Source organism: Micrasema longulum, unplaced genomic scaffold (assembly GCF_059751315.1).
Source record: "Micrasema longulum isolate JH-2025_06_02 unplaced genomic scaffold, ASM5975131v1 h1tg000165l, whole genome shotgun sequence".
In the NCBI taxonomy this organism is placed as follows: domain Eukaryota; kingdom Metazoa; phylum Arthropoda; class Insecta; order Trichoptera; family Brachycentridae; genus Micrasema; species Micrasema longulum.
Window position 1 is genome coordinate 225,172 of NW_028277370.1, and position 23,312 is coordinate 248,483.

The 23,312-nt window shown below is 32.0% G+C and overlaps 1 protein-coding gene across 1 annotated transcript; it reads right to left on the reverse strand.

Moving 5' to 3' along the window:
* Positions 1 to 174: 174 nt before the first annotated feature.
* LOC148284028 (sodium-dependent nutrient amino acid transporter 1-like) lies at positions 175 to 22,844 on the reverse strand. Its single transcript, XM_088242807.1, has 14 exons — positions 22,797 to 22,844; positions 22,635 to 22,712; positions 19,315 to 19,393; positions 17,642 to 17,894; positions 16,746 to 16,953; positions 13,991 to 14,034; positions 13,137 to 13,284; positions 12,150 to 12,228; positions 8,308 to 8,411; positions 6,957 to 7,149; positions 5,772 to 5,948; positions 4,007 to 4,106; positions 1,705 to 1,976; positions 175 to 739 (listed from the first exon to the last, which is right to left on the reverse strand). Exons 3-14 carry the CDS (start codon positions 19,360 to 19,362, stop codon positions 539 to 541), a joined length of 1,827 nt encoding a protein of 608 aa, XP_088098933.1. The 5' UTR covers positions 19,363 to 19,393; positions 22,635 to 22,712; positions 22,797 to 22,844; the 3' UTR covers positions 175 to 538.
* Between the last annotated feature and the right edge of the window lie 468 nt (positions 22,845 to 23,312).

Below are 23,312 nucleotides of genomic sequence, written 5' to 3' on the forward strand. Positions count from 1 at the left end.
TGATTTTTTGAATTAATACATTATTTCTACTAAGTCCGCAGTTCGTAGAATCCAATCATTTATATTTGCATAAAAAATCTTCTCGCTTTGCGTAATATTCGATCCAAAATCCAATAGTTTAGCGAAGCTTAGCAAGAATATCTACAATTAATTTTGATATTTAAAGACGCTTACAAGTATTTATAATTTATTTATGTGATATCTCAAAACATGATTGTTATTTAAAACATAGTTTTCGGTTGTCTGTATTTATAAAAGCTGTCAATTAATCATAAGAACTGAATACAATCTAAATTGAGTGTATTTTTGTCACTTTAAACAATGAACATTAAAATATTATGAAATTTTCTATATAACGCCTGCCTAACACCTATTCTCCCTTTACTTCACCTCACTGGGGTCCAAAACAGCAAAATACTGAGTTTTGAGAATAGATGTCTCAGCAGAATCTTAGGCGTGTGGTGGTTTGACTTTATGAGGAATGAAGAAGTACGGACAATTCGCAAGGTATATTTTTTTAGTTTTACAATTGTTATTATCATTGTACTGCACTAGTGCCTGCTATTGCAGAAGTATATCGATAAGTACCATTCAAGGAATACAAGATGTGTTTCCACCTGGGTAAGTTCAGTGCTACCCTGTTCTGCAGGGCTTGTTCCTTGAAGGCGCGCCACTCTGCTTTCTTGATTGGATCTTTAGGGCCCCACTTTTCTGACGGCGTGAAAGACCTCTTGATTGTCTGAAATTGAATGGAGATGGACTATGCCATTAAACGATTTATTTTTAAATGTGTAATTCATATTTTCATCCTAAATGTATTTATTTAAGTCCTACTGAACTACTTTTTTGCTTTCCATACTAATGAACACCTACTAAGGTACAATAATAATATTTGGATTTTCCTTAGGCCCAGTTGTTTGATCAATAATAATAGTCGAAAATCAAAAGTAACCATTAAAAACATAATCGTTTTTAGATGAAAAAATAATACTTTTTCTTAACTTATTATTCAAGTACTACTTTTGATTTTGAACTATTTCTAATGATCAAACACCTACTAGCCTCAGTCATTTTTTAAAATAAATCTCTTACATTTAATACATCGGTGTACCAATGCAGTGCCCTATGCACCAATAGGTGCGAAAAGGAAATAATGAAATAATGAATGACGTTCGTCATGTATGTGCTTGTATAAGCCCATAAAACAAATGTTTTTTCTTTATCAAAAAATAAAAATAAAACATTTCAAGAAAAAATCTATCTTCCATAAGCCAAGTCGGTCCTTAGTCTTTCTCGTGCACATTTTAAAAACAATTTAAACTAGCAAAGGTTTCCACATTAGACAAAAATATGTTATCCATTTCAAATTTTTAAAAAACACTTATCTCGAGCTAACATTAGGGCACTAATTAAAATTCTCATTGTCTATTTCAAATATTATTTTACCATTTTCTGACCCACAAATTAATAATTGAATTATGCCCACGTAGAATGGTACACATGATTTTGTTTTAGTAGTAATTGAACAAAAACTTTTAGGCAAAGCTAAGTCAATTTAATGTTTTTTTTAAATATACTTATTTCACAAAATTCAATGATACCTCGTTGCTGTATATACCATTTTACATGTAAATAAGACTATTTGTTTGTTTTTTTGGTCTGTAAGATATATGCCTTTCTATGTGGGCTCAATAAAATTGTTACCTCTTCCCAGGTTCCATTTTTGTTAGTAACCCAACAGATGACAGCCCACATTGGTATTTGTAATAATCCTATTGTAAATATCATCCATCCTGCGGCGTACGCCTTCAGGGGGAGTACATAGTCTCCGTATTGGGTCCTCCGTAGACTGGCGAAGGCGTACACAAACACTGTTATCATGATGATGGGAGTAATGATGCCCCAGCAGTACCTCCAAAACTTGCCCACTATCGATCCCGTCATGAACTCGACGTCTTCGCAGAAGTTTTCTAAACCTGTGGCGCAATAAAGCATATTTCTGTGGCATTTACGTAAAGAGATACATGTCACTGAAATTGAGAAAATAAGTTTAAAATACAGTTCCTCTCTATGAGGCCTATGGTAGGTTGGGTGAAGAGATGCAAGTTAGAAAAATTGAACAATGCTTTGAGTATGTGTAAATCTAAATTATGTATTGCAACAAATTTCTATCTTAACTCTTAAAAGACTGTGATAAATAATCCCTTTGCGCGCGGTGATGTAACATCGTGTTACCGCTAGTAAAAGACGGAATAATTTAAAGTTCAAAAATTGAAAAAAAAAAAACATGGAAACATACTGTTTAATAATCCCTTTTCCATTATTTGTGCAAATAAACATATAATTTAGCCCTGTTATAGTAAAATAAATTAATAATCATTAATACGCCGCTCAGATTACGCGCGTGCGTTTCCCATCACTGTTAGCTAAAATCTGAATCTATTTTACACTTTACTTCCTTTCGTTTTTGTCTCTTTCACACTAACACCTGCCATAGAACAGCGTTTCTGTCTTCCTTGTGATAAGTTCTATCTTCGTGCTCTTTCTTATACATATGTTTGCTGAATTAGCGGACACTCTTTTTTCGCGTAGCGAGGATAAATATTTTTTTGTATTAACATCCAGCATAGTTGTACAAAATTCACTTTCCAAATCCGGTGTGAAAATGTCCATTTGAAGATTACAAAAAATACGAATTCATCATTTTAAAAAATAAGAGAGATATATCAAGTCTTGTGTCCTATGTCGACTAGTGTGACATCACAGCCACACAAGAGTTAATAACTCCCTAGAGAGTGAAATCCAGCTTCTCAAACATTCATTTGGACATAACATGCACTGTGCATGTTCAGACGTGGTGGTGTTTGCATCCCCCTATAACTCTGCATGTAATTTACGTATTTTTTCATTTATACTACAGCAAAGGTAAAAGTGTATTTTAGTATTTGCATGTTAGTGTAGTGAGTGTCCTGATGAAGAGACGAGTACGTTTCAAAACCGGTAGACATAAAAAGTCGGTAAGTGGTTTTATATACTAACATTACTATGAATAAACTTACTGCTATAAAAAGAAGTACATATACAAATTGTTTTTAGGAGTTGCTTGGCAGGTTAATAAATCAACCTGATGAATCTCACCTGCATCAATAAAGGTTTCAGCTCTTTTGCTCCTAAGTCAACAGATGGAAGAGTTGAGGAAATGTGGATGTTTAAATATTGACAGAATGGTGAATTTTACATTTTTACAATTTACATTTCTTATATTGTATTTTTTCATAGAATTTTTTTTAATTTTCATCACATTCATTGAAACCCAAATATCTCTACTTCAGCTGATTAGATCAAATTTGCAGTGACAATGATCAAAAGGTAATTAATCGCTGCACGGACAGGAAGTCCTAACTCCGCGTGGGAAGTGGTACCTCCCGGCAGAGGAGTTTTGCGTGTCCCTTTTCAGGGCCCTGAAATCTTTCAGGGCCCTGAAATCTTTCAGGTGCGGTTATTTCGGTGCAGTGTGAGATATCGCCCTGCGATTTTCACTTTGCGATCAAGTCAGGTGAATTCTATTCCGAGAAACTTTTAAAATTTACTTGTTCGATTTTATGCAATTTTATTTTAAACTTCTATTCTTTAAAAATTGGATATAAACCAGTGCTTCAGGCCAATCCCTGAATAAAAAAAAATGGTTTCCATTATCGGAGTTGACTGGGTCTGGCATTTATAAAATATTAAATTTATCTTTTGATAAAATTGATAAAAATAAAAAACCCCTTATGTTCAATAAGTAAAAACATTTTGAATTATATTTTTAATTGAATCGGCATTCACTTCGTAACACTTCATTATAAATTATTATGAAAATAAAACCTTGTTATCAGTGTTGCAAAATTGTGTAACACTGATAACAAGGTTTTATTTTCACAATAATTTATTTTGAATTATAGTTGTTTTCGAATTGCTCCGTGATCAATTTCCTAAATGTTGCCTACAGATATATAATACTAACCATAGATCCAGAAAACACCAATTATTTCACCAATAGCCATACCAAGAATCAGAAACGTTCCCTGAAACTCATCCACTAGAATTAAAATATGCTGGCCTCCCTGAAAATATACAAACGTAATTGAAAGTCTGCATTTCAAAATGAGTACACAAATGAGGTAAGATGGAGGATATTCATTTATATTTATATACCATTATTTTATTGCCCTTGTTTGTCTTTGCTACATAGTTTTATGTTATTTTTGTTCAGTTTCTTGTTCATGTTTCCTCATATAACTGTTGTAATTGTCTTAGGCCGTATATATAATACATATATATTAAAATAGAATGGATATGGTCAGATCAATGAAAGGATATAGTGTGAAGGATGCCTCTCTAAATCAATGAAATTATATAATAGGGTCATGTAATGTTTGTTCAATAATTATTATTTTTAAAACAATCCATAAAAAATAAAATATTATCAATGTTCAACATTGGTAACAATTTATTCTTAAACATTGAAACATAAACGTACTCAACATTCGCTAGCAATGCTCAAAAAGACGTATTGTTCAGTATGTTTTTTTTAATAATATATCAAATGTATAATAGTGGATTTTGATAGATTAAGATGCCAATAAATATTGCTATGAAAATGTTTGCTGTTTTTATTCATCATCATCAAACCCTAATCTGCACTTGATCAGGCCACTGCATTGAAATAGCATATGCAGTGTATCTCGAACATGTATTGGATGGCAAAGTGATCAGTTTTACGATTCTGGTGTCAATCCAGGGACAGTGAAATATTGCAGTGTATAACCACCTTACAAGCAAATATTTCAAGTTGACCCTCGCCGAAAGGAATCGGTCTCTGGACCTTAAGCATGGTAGGCAAATACGCCAATCATTGCATTAAAAGGCGCACTTTTCTTCACTCGATTCAGGATTTTTACCTTTTTAGTGTATAAAAATATTAATAATTTTTCACTTTAAATACAATGTTTCTATAGATTTAATTGTTCCACGACCAATCTTGTTTCATATTTTTCAAAATTGATTTGAATTCAAAATTTCAAAGAAATATTTCAAATCACTACGACTATTGACAATATTAATCAAACTAGAACTGCATTTAAAATCTTTTTGTAATGAACTAAAAAAACAATTTTGTTGCGCCACATTTAATGTATGTGTGTTATACGTGAATTTATTTGCTGCCTACTGGGCCCCGGTTAAGATGTTGCGATTCTTACTATGGGTAGGTACCACATTTTCGTCTCCGGCCCAACATATTTAATATTCAACATTATTCAAATGCATATAACAAAAGAAAACAACCGAGCTGTCGTTATTGTGCACGTACTTTTGATATTCTCACCGCGATCGCGAATAAGTTATTTTTGCGATCAATAACTCACTTAATCCACTGTGTCATGTAATGATCAAGGAACCACGTCAACTTCCCCTTATCCTGACCACAGGTTTTGATCTGATCCTGACTACTGCGAGAGAAGTACCAAACAATAAGGTGTCAGAACCCCAGTATAAGGTAGGTAATTGCTTCAATTGTATTAGGGTTCGGTGGTAAAGTAAATAAAGATAACGCATCCCGCAAACCAGACCAATTTTGAGCGTTCATCTGCCAACAGGCAAGTGGTGCGATCACAATTATTAATTTATTTCTTTCAAGAGTAAGTTTCACTTTTAAATGCAAAATGCTTTAGTACTGTATCTCTTTCTTCTTACGAACGATACTCTCTAGGTTTAGGGTGACTACATACTGGGGTTATGTAGATTAGACTCAGTAGGAATCCTGATACACAAGTCACCAGCGCCAACTGCCAGTACTTCCTCGTCCTATATCTGTCAGCAAGAGCGGTGACAATGGCGCTCTGGAGGGAAACAGCACTCCCGAGTCCCAAGACAAATAACATCAGGAAGAACAGAACTGCAAACAACTACAAACAGTATGAGAGAGGTTGTTTTTATTCATAAAACTTTAACAGCTTATTTATAAAAAGTAATATCTTCAAACCAACCAACTTTATATATCAAAATAAAATCACTCTGTTTTTATGTACCACTTATATTTTTATAATGTGACAACCAACTAGTTTTGGCACTACTATGCCTTCTTCAGGGTTAATTACAAACTAACATAACATATATAAAAATTTCACAGTGAGGGTAGAGTGAGCGTGGCTACGGAAGTAGAGAGGAGGGGGGTTTGTGTGTGGATTTAGGGAGAGGGAACATATTTAAAATAGGAATGTTCTAAAATTTATTTGATTATTAATTTATTTATTTTTTTATTTACAGCCTTTCTAATCTCCAATATTTCAAAATAATCAAGTGAATATCCTTTTTTGTTTGTATGTAAAATTTTGATGCCATCCTTAAAGTTGAATGAGTGACTTTTTAAAATTATTATTAAACCCCCTCTCCTATCTACTTCCGCAGCCACGCCCACTCTACCCTCACTGTGAAAATTTTATATTTGTTATGTTAGTTTGTAATTAACCCTAAAAAAAGCATAGTATTGCCGAAACTAGTTGGTTGTCAAATTATAAAAATATATGTGGTACATAAAAACAAAGGATTTTATTTTATTATATCAAATAATAATGTTCCACAAAAGTGCTTCAAACATAATATATATATATATATATGTACATAATATATACTTTTATTTAAATTCATTGTTTGCTTGGATAAATTTACCTTATTTTACCTAAACATTATAATTTTGGGGGCCACTTTCAACGAGTTGTAAATACCTTACAATTAGAAAATGGGAACTTAGTTGAGATGGAGTAGGGTTCGAACATTAAACCATTAATTCGAGGATGTTATGTTCCTCATTATTCAAAATATTCAACTTACGTAATTATCTTGTTTTTTTCTTAAAATAATTTCGTTAATGACACTTTAAACCATTATAAAGAGTGGTGAAAAGGATTCTGTACCTGAGGAACTGTTTTAAATTTGGCGATAGCATCAGGATAGGATATAAAGGCCAAACCCGATCCACCAGTTCCAATGACTTTCTTCATATCCGTCACCCCCTTCTCATGAGCCAAGTTCCCCAAGATACCAAATATGGTGAACCCGGCGAGGAGACTTGTAAATGTGTCCAAAGTTGTCACAATCATGGCATCTCTATAAAAACATGTGCATCGATTAATTTTAAGCATCCAAAAACAATACACAGACTGAATTGTTTGGTTGGAGTCAAATGAATAATATGTCGCACACTGCCCAATGAGTAGTTACCTAAATTTTGGAAAATCGGGCATCCAGGAAACCCACCCTCTTTGAATAGGTTCAAATCGAGAATAATATTAGAAATATGTTGAATATTTGCGCGGATTTTTAAGATTCAACTATCAATGTATAAAATTATTTTTTCATTTATAATTTTCGGATTTCAAAACAAGCCCATAAAACGGCTCTCAGTTGGCATCACATCATTTTAACGTCGCGCATCATGCCTACCGAGTTCCCTTCTTTACGAAAATTGGTAACGGTATATCCGATCTCAATTATATGTCTTCCTGCAAAAAACACCACTTGCTTACTTTAGAAGAACGCCGTCTACTGTTGGACATGGGGGTGCTTCATGACATACTCAGTGGACGCCTTGATAGTCCGGCTCTTTTGTCGGAGTTATCATTAAATGTCCCCGGCTACCGCACCCGTCACACGTCGAGCTCTCTATTTCATGTGCCAGCAGTTCGTACGAACTATGCCCAGAACTCTCCACTTATACGTTTTGCTAGTGAATATAATTTGAACTTTCCCTTTATTGATCCATTTGATTGTAAAAAAATAACATTTAAAATGCGCGTCTTAAAACATACTTTTTTGTCTTATACTTAGTTTCAATAATAAAGTTTTATTTTATTTTATTAAATTTTATCTCTAATTCTTAATATTTTATATATATTTATATTTTCGATACCTGACACCCTCTTTCCAATATAACACCCACACACTCACCCTCTCACTCACTTATACTCACACAAACACACTAGTATGTATTGTACGTGTATTTAATGTATTTCTGTGGATATCTGCCATTGGTTTTATTCTCTGTATATGTTATTTGTTATATTTTTATTACATGTATTACTGTTGATATCCCCAATAAATAAAATTTAAAAAAATAAAAATAACGCGGTAACGTAAAACTGCCGTTTGTCCCATAAAGGCGCGAAACATCTTGTTTTTCGGTAATTCAAAATATCCATGTTTCAAACCTTTACAGAAAATGTATCCAACATCGCGAAATAAATATCAGACGATATTTTTACTGACCTGTAAACTGGGTGTGTAAATTTGTTGTAGGAGGCGAACATTATAATTGCTCCTCCACAAACGGAAAGCGAAAAAAAGACTTGTGTTGTTGCAGCATACCAAACCTAAAAAAAATGGCATTTTAAAAAACATATTGATTCTACATTCTGATATATTTTTTAATTTATCAGACCATTTTTTCAAAAAGGCTTAGTAACCCAATTAGTATTATGGACCACTTTAACTGTTTATTGAATTTGCTACTTAATAAAATAAAAAAGCTTTGAACTCAACGACACATTCATTATTTAATCGTAAATCTCTATTTCCTATTAATAAATATAATTATTTTTTTAATAAGAGCCTTATCTGGAGTTGTTGGTTTACACAAATAATACAAGGTTCATTGTTTCTATGATTTCTTCCAATGTATCCTAGTACTAGTATTAGCTTTTACCTGCTTATTCAGGTTAAATTGCTATCTTCATAATTTAACATAATTACGCTAGACAGATGGAACAGCAACACAAAAATACATTACAGTTAATCAAAAACCTATCGTATTTATCATGCATATGGGGTTTTGCCAGCAAAAATCAGATCTCGGAAATACAAGTTCTTCAGAACAGAGCTCTAAAGCTAGGGTTTCCTAGGACAGCGGTGCCCGTATTTTAACGGCCGTAGTGAACGGTGATGCGGTGGATAACCGCCGTAACGGTGACTAGAGTGTGGTTTCCTAAGAAAAACGGTGTTATCAACACCATTTAACACCGTTTCCTTAGGAAACCACTCTCTAGTCGACGTTACGACGGCTGTCTACCGCATCACCGTTCACTACGGCCGTTAAAATACGGGCACCGCTGTCCTAGGAAACCCTAGCTTAAGAAACATTCTTGGACTTAAACGGGATTCCCATCTTAAGGATGTCTACTGACAAACAAAGATACTTCCTTTCAAGGTGATGCCACTGCATGACATAACCAATACTATTTTAAATATCATCAACTTTTCTGCTCACTCAAATTTAAAACACACATTTGGTCATAATATTCATAATTACAATACGCGTTATTCAAGGAATCTTCATGTGTCAATCTTCGCTCAATAAAGTTTGGCAGTAGGTCCTTGGAAAATATTGGCCATTCCGAATATAATAAGCTGTCTGATGAGCTAAGACACGAAAAACTGAATTAAAAATCCAGAAGTGTCGCAATTGAAAAATATTTCTTAAATCTTTTTTATATTGATAATTATTAATGTAGTTTATATAAGATGGTGTTTTATGTTTCTAATACAATAATGTTTTCTTTTTATTTCGGATGTATTCATTTGTTTGATATTAAAAAATGATTTTTCTTATGTACGGTCCCAAATGAGTTTCTTATAACTCCTGGGAGTATAATATGTAATTTTTTTATTATATGTTTTATTAATAATAAAAAAAATATTAAAAAAATAAAAAGTTCCAAAATCGTTGAAATTTTCTTGCGATATGTGTTGACCCTTATTACTTTTTTTCTGTACCCATGCAAGTTCGGTGTCCAATGATACATACCAGTTGCGAGCGAGTCTATACATACGCAGAGACGGTTCTCACTAGGAAGCGGGGAGCGACACGCACTCCCAATAATTTCAGAAATAATGCGTATAAAAAATCCGCGCTCATTTGTTTATCACCTTACTTTCATCATATTGTCCCCTTTTAACAAAATTCACATAAATAATGTTGAAAGAGTCCAACGAAAAATTTTAAGATTCATTCATTTCAAACTGCATATTCCTATAGAACAAATTAACTACATTTCTTTGTTAAATTTATTTAATTTACCTACTCTGGAGGATCGCAGGAAAATAACTGACCTAATATTTTTATAAAAAATCATTAATTCTAAATTCGATTGTTGCGAACTCCTGGATTTAATAAATATTAGTGTCTTTGTGAAAATGACGATGAGACATTAGATCATCTGTTTTTTGACTGTCCCCTCTACGAAAGAAGCGAATTCCTTCAAAATATTTGTGAAGAATATAATACGTTCCCTCTTAACGTAAAATTTTTACTAGCCCAGAATGATTTGGATACTTATTTACTTCTGACTAAATTCTTAAGGACAAATAATAAAAATATTTGAATTTGTTAAATATTATTTGCATAATTTAATTAATAAGTCTAATTGAATGTCCCTCTTTACTTTTGGCCCAAAATTTCATTTTATGTTTACGTTTAATTTATACGGTAATAATATTTTATTGTCACATAACTCTTTCATACTGATTTTAACTACCTCACATTATATTATATTTTTTCGTGGGTATGGGTTTTTTTTGTCGTTCACTGAAGCGTATGTTCTTTAAATTTCTTATTCTTGTTTCTAAGAGCCAAAATCACTCGCAAACGAGTGGAGGCGTATAAAAAAAAAAACACGTAGAACTAGACAAAATAGTCTATATTATTGTCACCCTTCTCAAACCAACTATCTTTGTCACTCACCAATACCGCGTATACACAGACTAGGAAATGAATGTACCTCTCATATCGACATTTTTAACTCAAGTCTGTGAATTCAATTCATTTCTTTATAATTATTTTATGATATTCCATATTAACAATCAACGAATTATTTGCAAAAACTACTTATGCTAATGATCTGGTGTTAATTTATTATATATTTTTTATATCTTTTGTATGCTGACATACATACATGTATATGCATATTTTTCTTGTTATTTTTCTTTTTCTTTTTATACCCATGTTTTAATATTGTTTTTTCTTGTTTATCTTACTAACTCGTTATATTTTATATTGTAAAAAGCACTTGTGCCGAATAATAAATAAATAAATCACATACAATTTGAATACAAAAGAAAGCAAGTTTTACACTTCTTTATGCCACACTATTTCCTTGGTATTACCACACTAAATTATTTATACTAAACAAAATAAATATTAAGATCTGAAAAAGTTGAAATACCATCACTTAGGTACCTACCTTTTGATTGTGCATAATATTCAAACAACTTTTTAAAAAAATCGAAAACATTTTTTTTATTCGTTTTTTATTAAGGCAACCCATCCTAAGAAATATGATTTCTGCCATTAAGTGTAAAATAAAATTATGGCATTAGGAATATAAATTAATCAAAATTAAAGCCAAGAAAATCTAAAAATTTACTAGTGTTTAAATATGGAGATTCCACAAAATTAGCACTTTTTATCACGATATTTGATATAGTATTTATAGTACAGTTTTACTGCAAGATACAAATTTTTGCTCAAAAACAACAACGTGTGATATGCAACGCTTCAAGTGGTAAAAAAAGAACTCAAAGGGACAATCAGGCGCTATTTGTATTCAGCCAAAACATTACAGCTGATCGTTCGGTCAGCCAAAATAAAAAACGGCTAATCTTCGATCAGTCATTTTACAATACGGAGCCGTTTCGTCATTTGACAAGGAGATATCTAATCAGCCTAAAATTAAAATCCGGCTGCGACCCTAATACATCTATTTATGTATTGATTTAGTATACAAGAATCCTGACTTAACACGAAACATTCTAGCAAGTCGGGACATGAAAATATTTTTTTGTGCAATAACGGAATTGTGTATTTATCTTTGTACTTTAATATACATTACTACATGTGAACACCTAACTTATTATAGGAGAAAGGTTGCATAGAATGTTAGAAAATTATAAATTAGTAAATACGAAATAGAAATTCTAATATAATTTCCACTTTCAAATTAAATTATTTTCTTAAAATTTAAATTAAAAACTTAAACTTCTTTAAATTAAAATGATTGCAAATACAAATTAAATTTAAACCATTTTCAAAGGATAAATGTCGTATGATCACTAACTTTTGGATTATATAATTGATTCCATTGAGGCTTGATGAAAAAGATTATTCCATCCACTGCTCCGGTTAGCGTTACACCTCTGGAAAGAAAATGATGAAAAAAGTTTTGTAAATTATTTTGTAAAATTCCATTGTTTATTATTTTTTTAATAAATTCCTATGGTATTCTGCCGTCCTTGCGGAGAGTGCAGTATCTATCATTTTTGACGACATTTTGTTAAATACAGATTCGGAATCTTTATTTTAGTCTTGCTTATTTTTCGATATTAATTTCTTCAAGAACCATAAAATACAAGAAGCAAAACTGCAGTAACTAGGTTTTCAGTTTATATTTATCATTTAGTTCAATTTTTCTTTTAAAATTTAAATATTAATCTTAATATGAAAATTAAATTAATATCTCAGATTTCCCCTTTCTTTTAATACATGGCATATGGTAATGACATGCATAATATTGGAACTACAGCAAAAACAACATTTATTTATTTTTTCGTTTTTCTCAGAAGCATGTTTTACTGTGATATTACACTCCTCACACGGAATGCAATATTAAACTAAGCCAAAATATTTAAAAAAAAAAATTAAAAAATATTTGTCATTTTTGTAATCTTATTTTTTTATCTATTTTTTTATCTATGTATGACATTGTTAGTTAAATTTGACTATGTTTTCTACTTTATTTATCCCCTTAATTATTTTACGGATAAAAATTTCTATATTGTATTTTATTTGTTGCTTTACAGGGAGCAAGCCAATTTCTTCGCGCATTATTTTTCCATTAGAAAATATATTTATTTTGAGTATAACTCTCATTGCTTTATTTTGAAGAGTTTGTATGTTACTAATTTAGCCTTCATTACATAAAAAAAGAAGAATGGAATAGCGGGCATATGATTATTTTATAGGTAGCCGCACTAAACTTTGACATTATGCGTAAATGTTATGCAAAGTGGGGTAATTTAGTGACATTCAATGATTAATCACTCACCTGATCAGTAAAGCAAACATTAGGACATAAGGAAAGATGGCCGTGAAGTAGGCCGCCTTTCCGGTACTCTTCACCCCTTTGACCATCATGAAAAATATGGTGACCCACGAAACAAAATTACATACAGTTAAATTAACATTTGGAACACCTGGAAGTAAAAAATATAATAGCTAAAAAATTTCAAAAGACAGGGCAATAAGAATATTTTGAAAATAAACAACAAGAGAGTAATAATAATAACGTTTATAACTACTAGAATATTCCTCTGTTATCTGGTCTCCATATTATGATATTCACATCAAAAATATTGAATCAGTTCAACATCGATTTTTAAGAAAAATAGGCTGGAGGTTGGGCTTATCCAGAGACCGATATACGTATAATGAGTTAGAAACTTCTCTTCAAGACCGTCGGAATAAATCCGACTTTCTAGTCCTATTTAAAATTCTCAACTCACGATTTGATGCGCCTGAACTACTGAGCTCAATAAAATTAAATATCCCAACTAGAAACCTCAGATAAAACTTACTCTTTCATACCTATAACCATAGAACTAACTATGGTTTTCATTCCCCTATGCCCAGAATTCTTAAGTCTGCCAACAAACATACCGGTCTTGATTTTTTTGATAACAAGTTGTCTTTTTTCATACGATCACTGAATCAAACTCAATTATAAACACCTCTCTCCCGCTTCCACTCCCACCAAGTCTACTATTTACCATTGTGTCTTTTTAATTTCCTTTATAATAATTTTCTTTGCACAAATGTCCTTAAAATGCCCATTGGGCGTATATATAAATAAATAAATAAATAATGTAAGATAGGTAGATGTTTTTTACAAATTCAAGTTACCTATTCCATCTTCAATGTGACTGAGTTGCTCTAACACATTTTTTCTGAAATAACAAATACCGTCATAGTTAAATAGATAACAGTAAGGTTGACATTCATATATCGTCGGCGGCAATCCATCACCGCGTGTTTAACATCACCGCCTAAGTCATCCAGTTATTTAAACACTTTATATACATTTACAGTTTACATACATATGAATAAGAGCGGGCATACTGCCTTAAGGCAATTTCTTCCTGCATACCCAAACCGTTCAATTTGAGAAAATCAGTGGTATATGAACATATTGTTGGTATAGTATAACATTTCCATTATAAAACAAAATATTGGAAAACATATATATATTTTAAATAATTAAAATTTTCCAAATATTTACACTACTATAAAGTTACGCCATTTGGCGGTGAATATATTCAAACATTGCTAGTAAAAACAAAAAAAATCCCAGAGCATAACTGTTTGAACTGAGCAAAAGGTTTATATTATGTGGAAAAAATATATATTGCAATAGTTTTACGGAACACATAAAAAACGATTTTTCCTCTCTCCTGTAAAGCGATCAAATTTGACTTATACGATGATGAATTTCTGTCTACGATATATTGTATTCTATACACTAATAGATGCTGCAAGGTGAGAAATGGAGAATAATTTCATAGTTAAATTTATTAATATTTTTATTTCTCATAGTTAAATTCATTATTACTATCATTTCTTATATATTACATAGCCTCTAAAATAGAGGCTTAATGGGTTAATCAAAAACAATCTATGTAAAGTATATAAATATGTAGTAATAAAATACATTAAACAACTTTTTTTTCAACCACTATTTTTTTTTCCACAGGCCGGTTCCAAAGCAAACAAGCTTCTTCGTCAAGGTTGACGTAACTAATTAATTATTTTCCATTTTATTTTTTTCCATGTTTACTAAATACTATACATGGAGCCAATGAATCAAGTCTTTTTTTCTTTAAAAGGGTGGTAATTTGATATGAATATTTCCGAAGCTAGACAGGAGTGGACTAAAAGAAATATGGTTTATGTGGTTATTAATTATTTTGTTCTTATTATGAAGTAATGATTGCGATTCAATATACATTGGAGAAACTAAAATAAACTTGAATATTAGAGTAAAAGAACCTTTAAGGTGCTTAGCTAATAATAATTTTCTGAATTCGCAAATCATCTGATAAAAAATAATCATGACTTCAATAAAGACACTGGATTAAAAGTACTTCATGTTTAAAAAAAAATTAAAATTAGACAAATACAATAAAAATAAAATAGGAACGAATTCATTTGTAAACTCATTAGTTTTAAAAAAAATAGTGATTAAAAACAAACTGGTTTTATTTATTTTATATTAATGAATAACCACCAAGTTAGTGCTTTAAATATAAAATTTATCTATAAATAGTGTCTCGTATCCCAACTACATTAGACCATAATGATAGAAACCCCCAACACAATGTCCTTCTGGACGGAGTTTCCGGAAGGACAGGTAACATGATTGAAAAACTCGCTAAGACAGAAAGAGACGCATTACATAAAAAAAATGCTTCCTGCCAGCAGGCCTAGAAATTCTCATGTGCAAAAAAAGTCCTGCTGGGACTCTAGACGTTCTATCGAAAAGCCCCGTGATAAGTTGAGACACATGATATAATCCTTAGAGGAGGTATATAAAAATAAATATATCTATCTTTTCATTAAAAAATAAATAAAATAGGTTTTGGTAACTTTGATTCAAGGCCAATGAAACTATTTAGTAGTTTTATTACCTTACTTATTTGCAAGAGATCTCGGGTTCGATTCCCGATCTGGTTGATATGAAATATTATTTAAAGGGGGGTTTTTACACTAGAATATTTCATAGTCCCTGGACTGGTACCTAAAGCGTAAGACTGATCACCTTACCTTTATGTAACAAAAATGATCAAGATACACTGCGATTGGTGTACCAATAAAGTGCCCTATGCACCATTGGGTGTGGAAAGGTAATGACGACGACGATGACGATGGATTTTATTACTATATCCATTGGAAATTGATGTTTTTATTCAACCGTGGTAGTTCAATATTCTGTCGACCTTATCAGGGTACTTCAAATCATTACAAGTAATATTTCTGATGTTTGGCCCAATATATGTGTAGGAATAAGTTGCTGAGGGTTGGAGCTACTACCCCAGTTAGAGATTGACAGAGAAGACACGAGGTTGCTATTTGATGATTATTTATTTCACGGCGAACAAATAATGGATTATGTCGGGCGAGTGTTACGGCGATGAGGAGTTGAAGTAGCTGCACTTGCCCTACACGCTGGAGCTGAGTGACTGCGTTGAGCAGGGTCCTTGGACTGGCTGGTCTGACTGAACTTTGCGGGCTGACTGACTGGCGTTGCGTCCTGTAGTCTCTTTATAAACCACGTTCCTTTGTAGTTAATTTCTTTATAGTGGGGACGATGTGAATGTACTGCAGAACTATGCTTCCTATTTATGTGCAATACTGTTAGAGTTGCATTATAATGTTGTATTGAATTCTATAGAAAATGATGACATTGCTTTCTTCGGTCATCACACTATTTCAAGTGAAACTTTTAAGCACGTGTGTGTCACCGATTGCGGACTATGAACCCTACATATGTTATTCATTAAATGTAGAGTTAAGCGATAACATCACAAATAAAATAATAAATAAAGGTTGCAAAACACCAGACTGATTTGAAATTAACCAGCGGGTTGTAAGCGGTACTCACACAAAAAACAATTCGGAACTGCTGGTAGCATTCGCGTGGTTGGCATTCCCACTATCGGAGAAGCAGGTATCTTTCCACTCCGGTCGGCAATACGACCACGGCAGGGTCTCTCTGAAGGACATGGACAGGTATCTTAAGGTCAACCCAATTAGAGACACGTAGTACGAAACAACTGAAGCATTGCCCATTAGCTGAGCTACTCCCACACCTGCACAGCAAACATAATATTATATTAACCAATGGCTCAATCACAAATAGCTATCGACGTGCTAATAAGCGACGTGATAACAATTTCTCACCATGGTTGTTTATCGTATTCGCGATCACAATGAAACATCGGTGGAAACCTAACATTAAATGTCAAAATATTTACGTTTCGCGACGTATAATCCTGCTGTGCAATCACATATATGATTTTCACCGGTGTAAATATGGAAAATATCCAAAACTGCTATTTTTATTTATGTATTTATTATTTATCATGCTATTTATTGCATTTAGCCGGCGGTTGGCAAGCCAAATATTAAGAAAAGCAGTCACCATAATAATTGTAATTTAATTTTCACTTTTTTGTATTAGATACTCCTTACTATTTTGCAAAAGTAATATATTGTATTATTTGTTTATAGTAAACGCCGATTTTTCGCCAATGAACTGTATTTATTTACGAGGAAAATAAAAAACAAACCGACACCAGCGTTGACTTGACTTGTGACTGCGATAACTTAAGCACGCTCATTATTGTTCATTGTGATCGCTCAAATGCTTAGCATGTTTTTAAGCACGTCGATGGCTATTTGTGTTTGAACTACAGGCGTGGATTAGGATTTGATGATGATGATCTCCCACCGAAGTTTAAACATTTGATTTAGTATGTTTTTTTTTTTCATGTTTACCTGTGAAGGCCGGCAAGACGACCCATATCATGACGTTATTCCTGCTAGTAAACTGTCCAATGGCCATCTCCATGTGATACATTGGCTTCCCAATCAGGAAAAGCACCGTGATGTACGGAATGATGAAGGCCCCCCCTCCGTTCTCGTAAGCCGTAAAGGGGAACCTCCACACGTTCCCTAGCCCGACGGACAGGGAGATGCAGGACATGAGCACGTCGAGGCTGTTGGTCCATGTCGGCCGCTCTCGGATTGCCTGCAGAACGCAACCGTATCTTCGTCAGGTCGAAAATTTCCAAACCATTGAAAAGATTCAAAACCCGGCTAAACGCTATGTTTGTTGTGTCTTGTTGTAAAGCTGCAAGAATTGTCACTGAGAAGCTTGCAGAGAAACGCTAGGAATTACATGAAAACCACTCTACGAATCATAGAATTAAGAATAGTCCAGAAGGAGCGTAGAATCATATTTGAATACATCGGACTGTGTCCAAAAATCCCCTCACTATGCCCCACTTTCACCGAGCGCATTCGTGATGTCACCTTGTAATGTTGCACGATGGGAAAAAATACAATCATAACACAAATGTAAGGTAAAAAAAAAAAAAAAGCAATCGGTTAATTTCTCTAAAATTTTACTGTGCACGCGGAAATATTAATTGACACAACAGAGTAGATAAGTAATGGGTCATTTAATAAAAGTAATTAAATTAATTAACTTGAAACTTAAAATATAAAACAAATTTTATTTTACATAAAACAAATATTTTTATATCACGTTAAATAATATTTTATGTTTTAAAGATAATGTCGGTCAAATGTCCAATGTGAGTTGCGTACTGAGCGACGTCTACAAAGAAACTAATAGGCCAAAACGTAAAACCACTTATTTATGAGTAGTTTAGTCGCCTTCTGTTTGATGCTCGTATACGGTTTCTGGACTATTTTTAATTCCATGCTACGAATGATATAGTACTAGACAGAATGAGGAAGTTCACTGGTTTTAAAAAATGTATATGTTTGTTAATCTATATATGTATATAAAATGAAATATTTGTATGTGCGTCCTCGATAGACTGAAGACTGTAGACCATTGCTGTGAACATATTTATAGCTATTAAAATCTTCAATTTATTCAATAGAAAAAAATTAGGGGCGTAAATGTTTTTTTCATCGTTCTCCACGACTGCGTTCGCCGAGAATGCATAAAATGTACAAAAAAAATCTTTTTTTTTTGTGAATAAAAATATTTATTTTTAATGTTAACAAACAAAATTCATTTTTAATGGATCCCAATAAGATTCTATCCTTAAATTCTTATAACATCTAAATACAATAATTGTTATTAAACTTTCGATTGCGTTCATTTAATCTATGTATATACTCGTACGAGTATGTACTCAAATCTAGCAATAGCAAAGCATTGCCGGGTTCAGCTCGTGGACTATAGAACTGACCAAAAACATTTTAAAAATATATTTTTATGTATTGTATTATCAACGCCATGATTCTTTAAAGTTTTGTAATTACTTCGCTTGTATTATCAACGCCATGATTCTTTAAATTTTTGTAATTTTGAAATTACTTCGCTTGTGTGGTCTCAAGTTCTCTTCGCCTCAGCGAATTACGCAGAATGAGGGTCAGATATTTAAGAGATATTATAATGTTAAAATCCTCACTCCATTGACGTTGTCTGCGGATGAAGATGCCATTTTATTTTTCTCCATTGTTTGTGTAGTAAAGCTTCAGATTTCTTGTCTGAAATAAATATAAATAAACTTATTATATCAGCGATGATTCAATTTAACCTGCAATCTTGAAATTGCTGAACATTAAGTACCTATATGCAGCCAGGTGACTTACCACCTTTTTGCAAATTTTAAATCAATAAATAAATTTGTAATATTTTTTTATTGCATTTTTTCTCAGTTAAGGTACTTTTCCTTGTAGCGGTAGCTGCGGGCAAATTACTTAAGAAATATTTGCGTTCTTATGGCTTACCCAAATATTTCAATTTTGTGGGCCATTTTCAACGAGTTTTAAATAACTCACTATTAGAAAATGGGAATCAAGTTGCGCTAGAGTGGGGTTCGAACCTCGGACCTCTGATCCGTGAGTCTAACCACAGGACCACAACCCGGTTCAAACTTTGTACCTCGTGTCAACCTGCGCCATCTTCCCGTAATCAGAAACATAATGTTTTACTTAACAACCGTTTAAAATGGACCGCTTTTAAATCAATTACTGAAATATTTAAAACATTCCTACTGCTTTTTGCTATACCGGCAGCAACGATGATGGCACTTATGACGTTTGAAACGATTTTTAGTCATTGCTTGAAACTACAGTTCAGACAATAGTGTTGTGGCAGTCTTTATTCCTTCGATTTTCGATATCGATTTTGAATAATTATTCGTCAAAGGGTAATAGAAACGGGTTTATTTTATTTTATTTTATTAACATGAACGGCAAATCTGCCTTTTGCAACATTTATGATACAAACATATTTGGATTAATATTTTTTTTTTAAAAAAACATAAATTTCCTTATACCCAAAAAATTAAACCTAAAAATTATACAAGATTTATATTTAAAAAATCAACCTAAAAATTATACAGCATTTTCAGTAGAAAGTTTAAATAATAAAACATTCTACAGTAATGCAACAAGAAAATCATAAGTACTGTTCCATACAGCTGGGCAAAGTGAACAAAAAACTTATGTATTATGAAATGCATGAATAAATAAAAAAAATTACCACTCACCATCTTTGAAAAAGTTCAAAAGGTTTGTTCTATAAGAACAATACCCTACACTAAATATATCAGATACGTGGGAATAACTATTGCCGAGTTCATGAAGTCTATTTAATACGTCATTACAAGTATACACTGTCCGTGAATTGTTGCTACAAAACGGTGGCACCTGTATAGTCATTTTTTTTCATGACTAAATAGCTTGAAACTACAGTTCAGACAATAGTGACAATAGTGACAATAGTGTTGTGGCAGTCTTTTTTCCTTCGATTTTAGATATCGATTTTGAATAATTATTCGTCAAAGGGTAATAGAAACGGGGTTTCATGACTAAATAGCTTAATACTAACTAAAAATAAAATATTAAAATAAATATAAAAGCACTTTATTCCATTGTTCTACTTGGTAATTCAACAGGAATATACGAATCAAGGTAAATCAAAATGATACAAAAGAAAAATACAAAATATGACTCCCACAATAATTATAGGACGACAAAGATAGCAACAGAAATAACTATATTGGTTATAATTATAATAAAAGTAATAATTGTTTTATTTAGATTATTTCGGGAGTGTCATCTTTTAACAAACGGAGTATGGATCACATAATAACAATTGCGAGTGAAATAGTTATTTTTGACGATCGGATAGACGGTCTAACATTTAGCTAACATAGGTATACCAGGGTTCCTTAATTTATGGGTATTTAAATAGTTTTATGATCACAGCGTGTACTCCGCTTTTTTTCCTTGTCAACAGCAAGACAACACTGATTGCTCTGAGTAGTCACGTGAGTTTTATGAGAAGTGGTGGTGGGAATGGGCAATGCGAAAAAAAAGAGCTAATTCGTGAACATGTCTCATTTTTAGTAACCATCACGCATAATAGCATATTTTATTTTGTAAATTTTAACTATTTTTAATCGGCGCATAAATAAGTTCAACGTCCAAATTAAATTTAATGCATTAAAATTAACTTTGATTAATTGTATTGCAAACTCCTTGAAATTAACACGCACAATATAATTCGATATTGTCAATCGATCGTAAAGTTTTGCGGTGGTACGTCACTATTGGGGTTCTCAACAATAAAGTACGGCATTTGTTTCCTACACTTGACTGTCAATATTTACAGAATTTCATGAGAGTGCAAACGTTAAAAGTATCTTCTTAAGTTGACAGTAGAATAGTCGTAAATATAAAAAATATATTTCCATTCACCCTATCTGACAGAAAATTGTTCAATATTGAAAAATTGGTTTTGAAAAATTAAAGCAAAAAAAAAAACAAACAACGCTTTTGTAATTTGTCAAAAGTGCTATTGCCGATGGTATAAATGTGTATCAGTGATTTAGTCGGATTAATCAGTGTATGAATGTAAATATATCGTAAAATGACATTCTATCCTCTATGTTTACCCCAACAGAGAAACGACGTGATTTTTATTTAATTATCGTCAAATATTCAGAAAAGTAATGAAGCCGCTGCGGTATCTTTTGTATTTCTTAAAAAAACAAAACATATTTCATATGGGTATATCTATTTTGTATTTCTAAAATATACATAGGGTCAAAGCACCAACGAATGGCCGTTTAAGGTTTAACTTGTAGTAAAATTCATATTAAATGTATAAATTTCATTATTTAAGCGTTCAAAATAAAAGAAAATAATAAAAAAACACATTAATTTTTCTAAGTACTTTGACTTTTTTATTGAAATACGAATATTACAATTTTAATTAATATTGCTTTAAACAATTGGCAGAATCACCAGTGAATAAACACTACTACCCCAGTAAAAATAATACTCAGATTCAGTTAACTCATTACATTATAAAACACCCTAACACATTAGAATATGGGTATATTTAAATAATTGTAAAAGAAATAGCATCAAATAAAACACTTACCACACCTTTCCTTATAAAAACACTATCAATCTCAGAACAATAACGGGAAGACGCACTATTACCTTTTGACAGACAACTCACAGTTCAAAACTGATGGATTTGTTTCTTACCAAAAGATGTGTCCGCCTACTGCTTTTGTCATAGTTTCTAGTGTTAATTTTTTTTTGACTAGACACATGTAGCAATTCTTATTATATTGTGTTTTATGAACCAATTGTCATTTACTGGGGGGTGGTCATTTACTGGTGCTTTGATCCTAATATTAATATTATAAATTCAGAGTTGATTTTCATTTTGTATACAATAAATTAGTAATGATTTCTTTATTCATACCTTAATCCGATAAAATCTCCAAATATTTTCTTCAAGTAATTAACTTTTGTTGACTCACTGATTTTAAGCATTAGAAAACTATAAATTAGTCAAAAAAATTATCTGTTTGACAAAATACATTTAGAATCACATTGATATTGAATATATGAGCCAAATACTTACGAACTATTTTTTTCCCCGAAAGAAATTTAGAAATGAATTATATACCAAAAGATTATCAACTGAAAATCATTTGTTTTGACAGATAAAAAATCATTTTCAAAAAGAGAACTATTCTGTTTTTTTAATGCAATTTCTGATGGGGAAATAAAAAGATCGGTAGGTACTTTAAGGAATATTGTAAGGTGGCCAATATTTACTTTTAGATGTACTATGAAGAAAGGAGTTTAATATTTTAACGCTTTTAATTAAAAAAGAATAAACGACACCATAATTACAATATAAAACCATTCATACTACCTATAGTAATTTAAAACGTTATTGAAGTTTAATACGGCGAATGTGGCCCCTTTTGGGCGTCAATAAAATTTATGGTGTGTACTTAATAGGTCTAGGATTGTAACTTTTTCCCGTATCTAGCCACTGTTGCACTCTATCCCATTTATCAACAATATTTTGAGTTAGTCCAAATTTTTGTAGACAAGGACTGGATTCAACTCCCTGGGGAGCTGTTAACAT

What these genes read in the sequence shown, in the direction of transcription:
- LOC148284028 (XM_088242807.1), bottom strand. Translation starts at nt 19,362, where the DNA reads ATGGAGAAAAATAAAATGGCATCTTCATCCGCAGACAACGTCAATGGA. An exon ending in ATGTTTGCTTTACTGATCAG is followed by an intron (nt 12,229 to 13,136) that starts GTGAGTGATTAA and finishes TTTTCTTTCCAG; the next exon opens with AGGTGTAACGCTAACCGGAG. An exon ending in AAAATGGAACCTGGGAAGAG is followed by an intron (nt 740 to 1,704) that starts GTAACAATTTTA and finishes ATTCAATTTCAG; the next exon opens with ACAATCAAGAGGTCTTTCAC.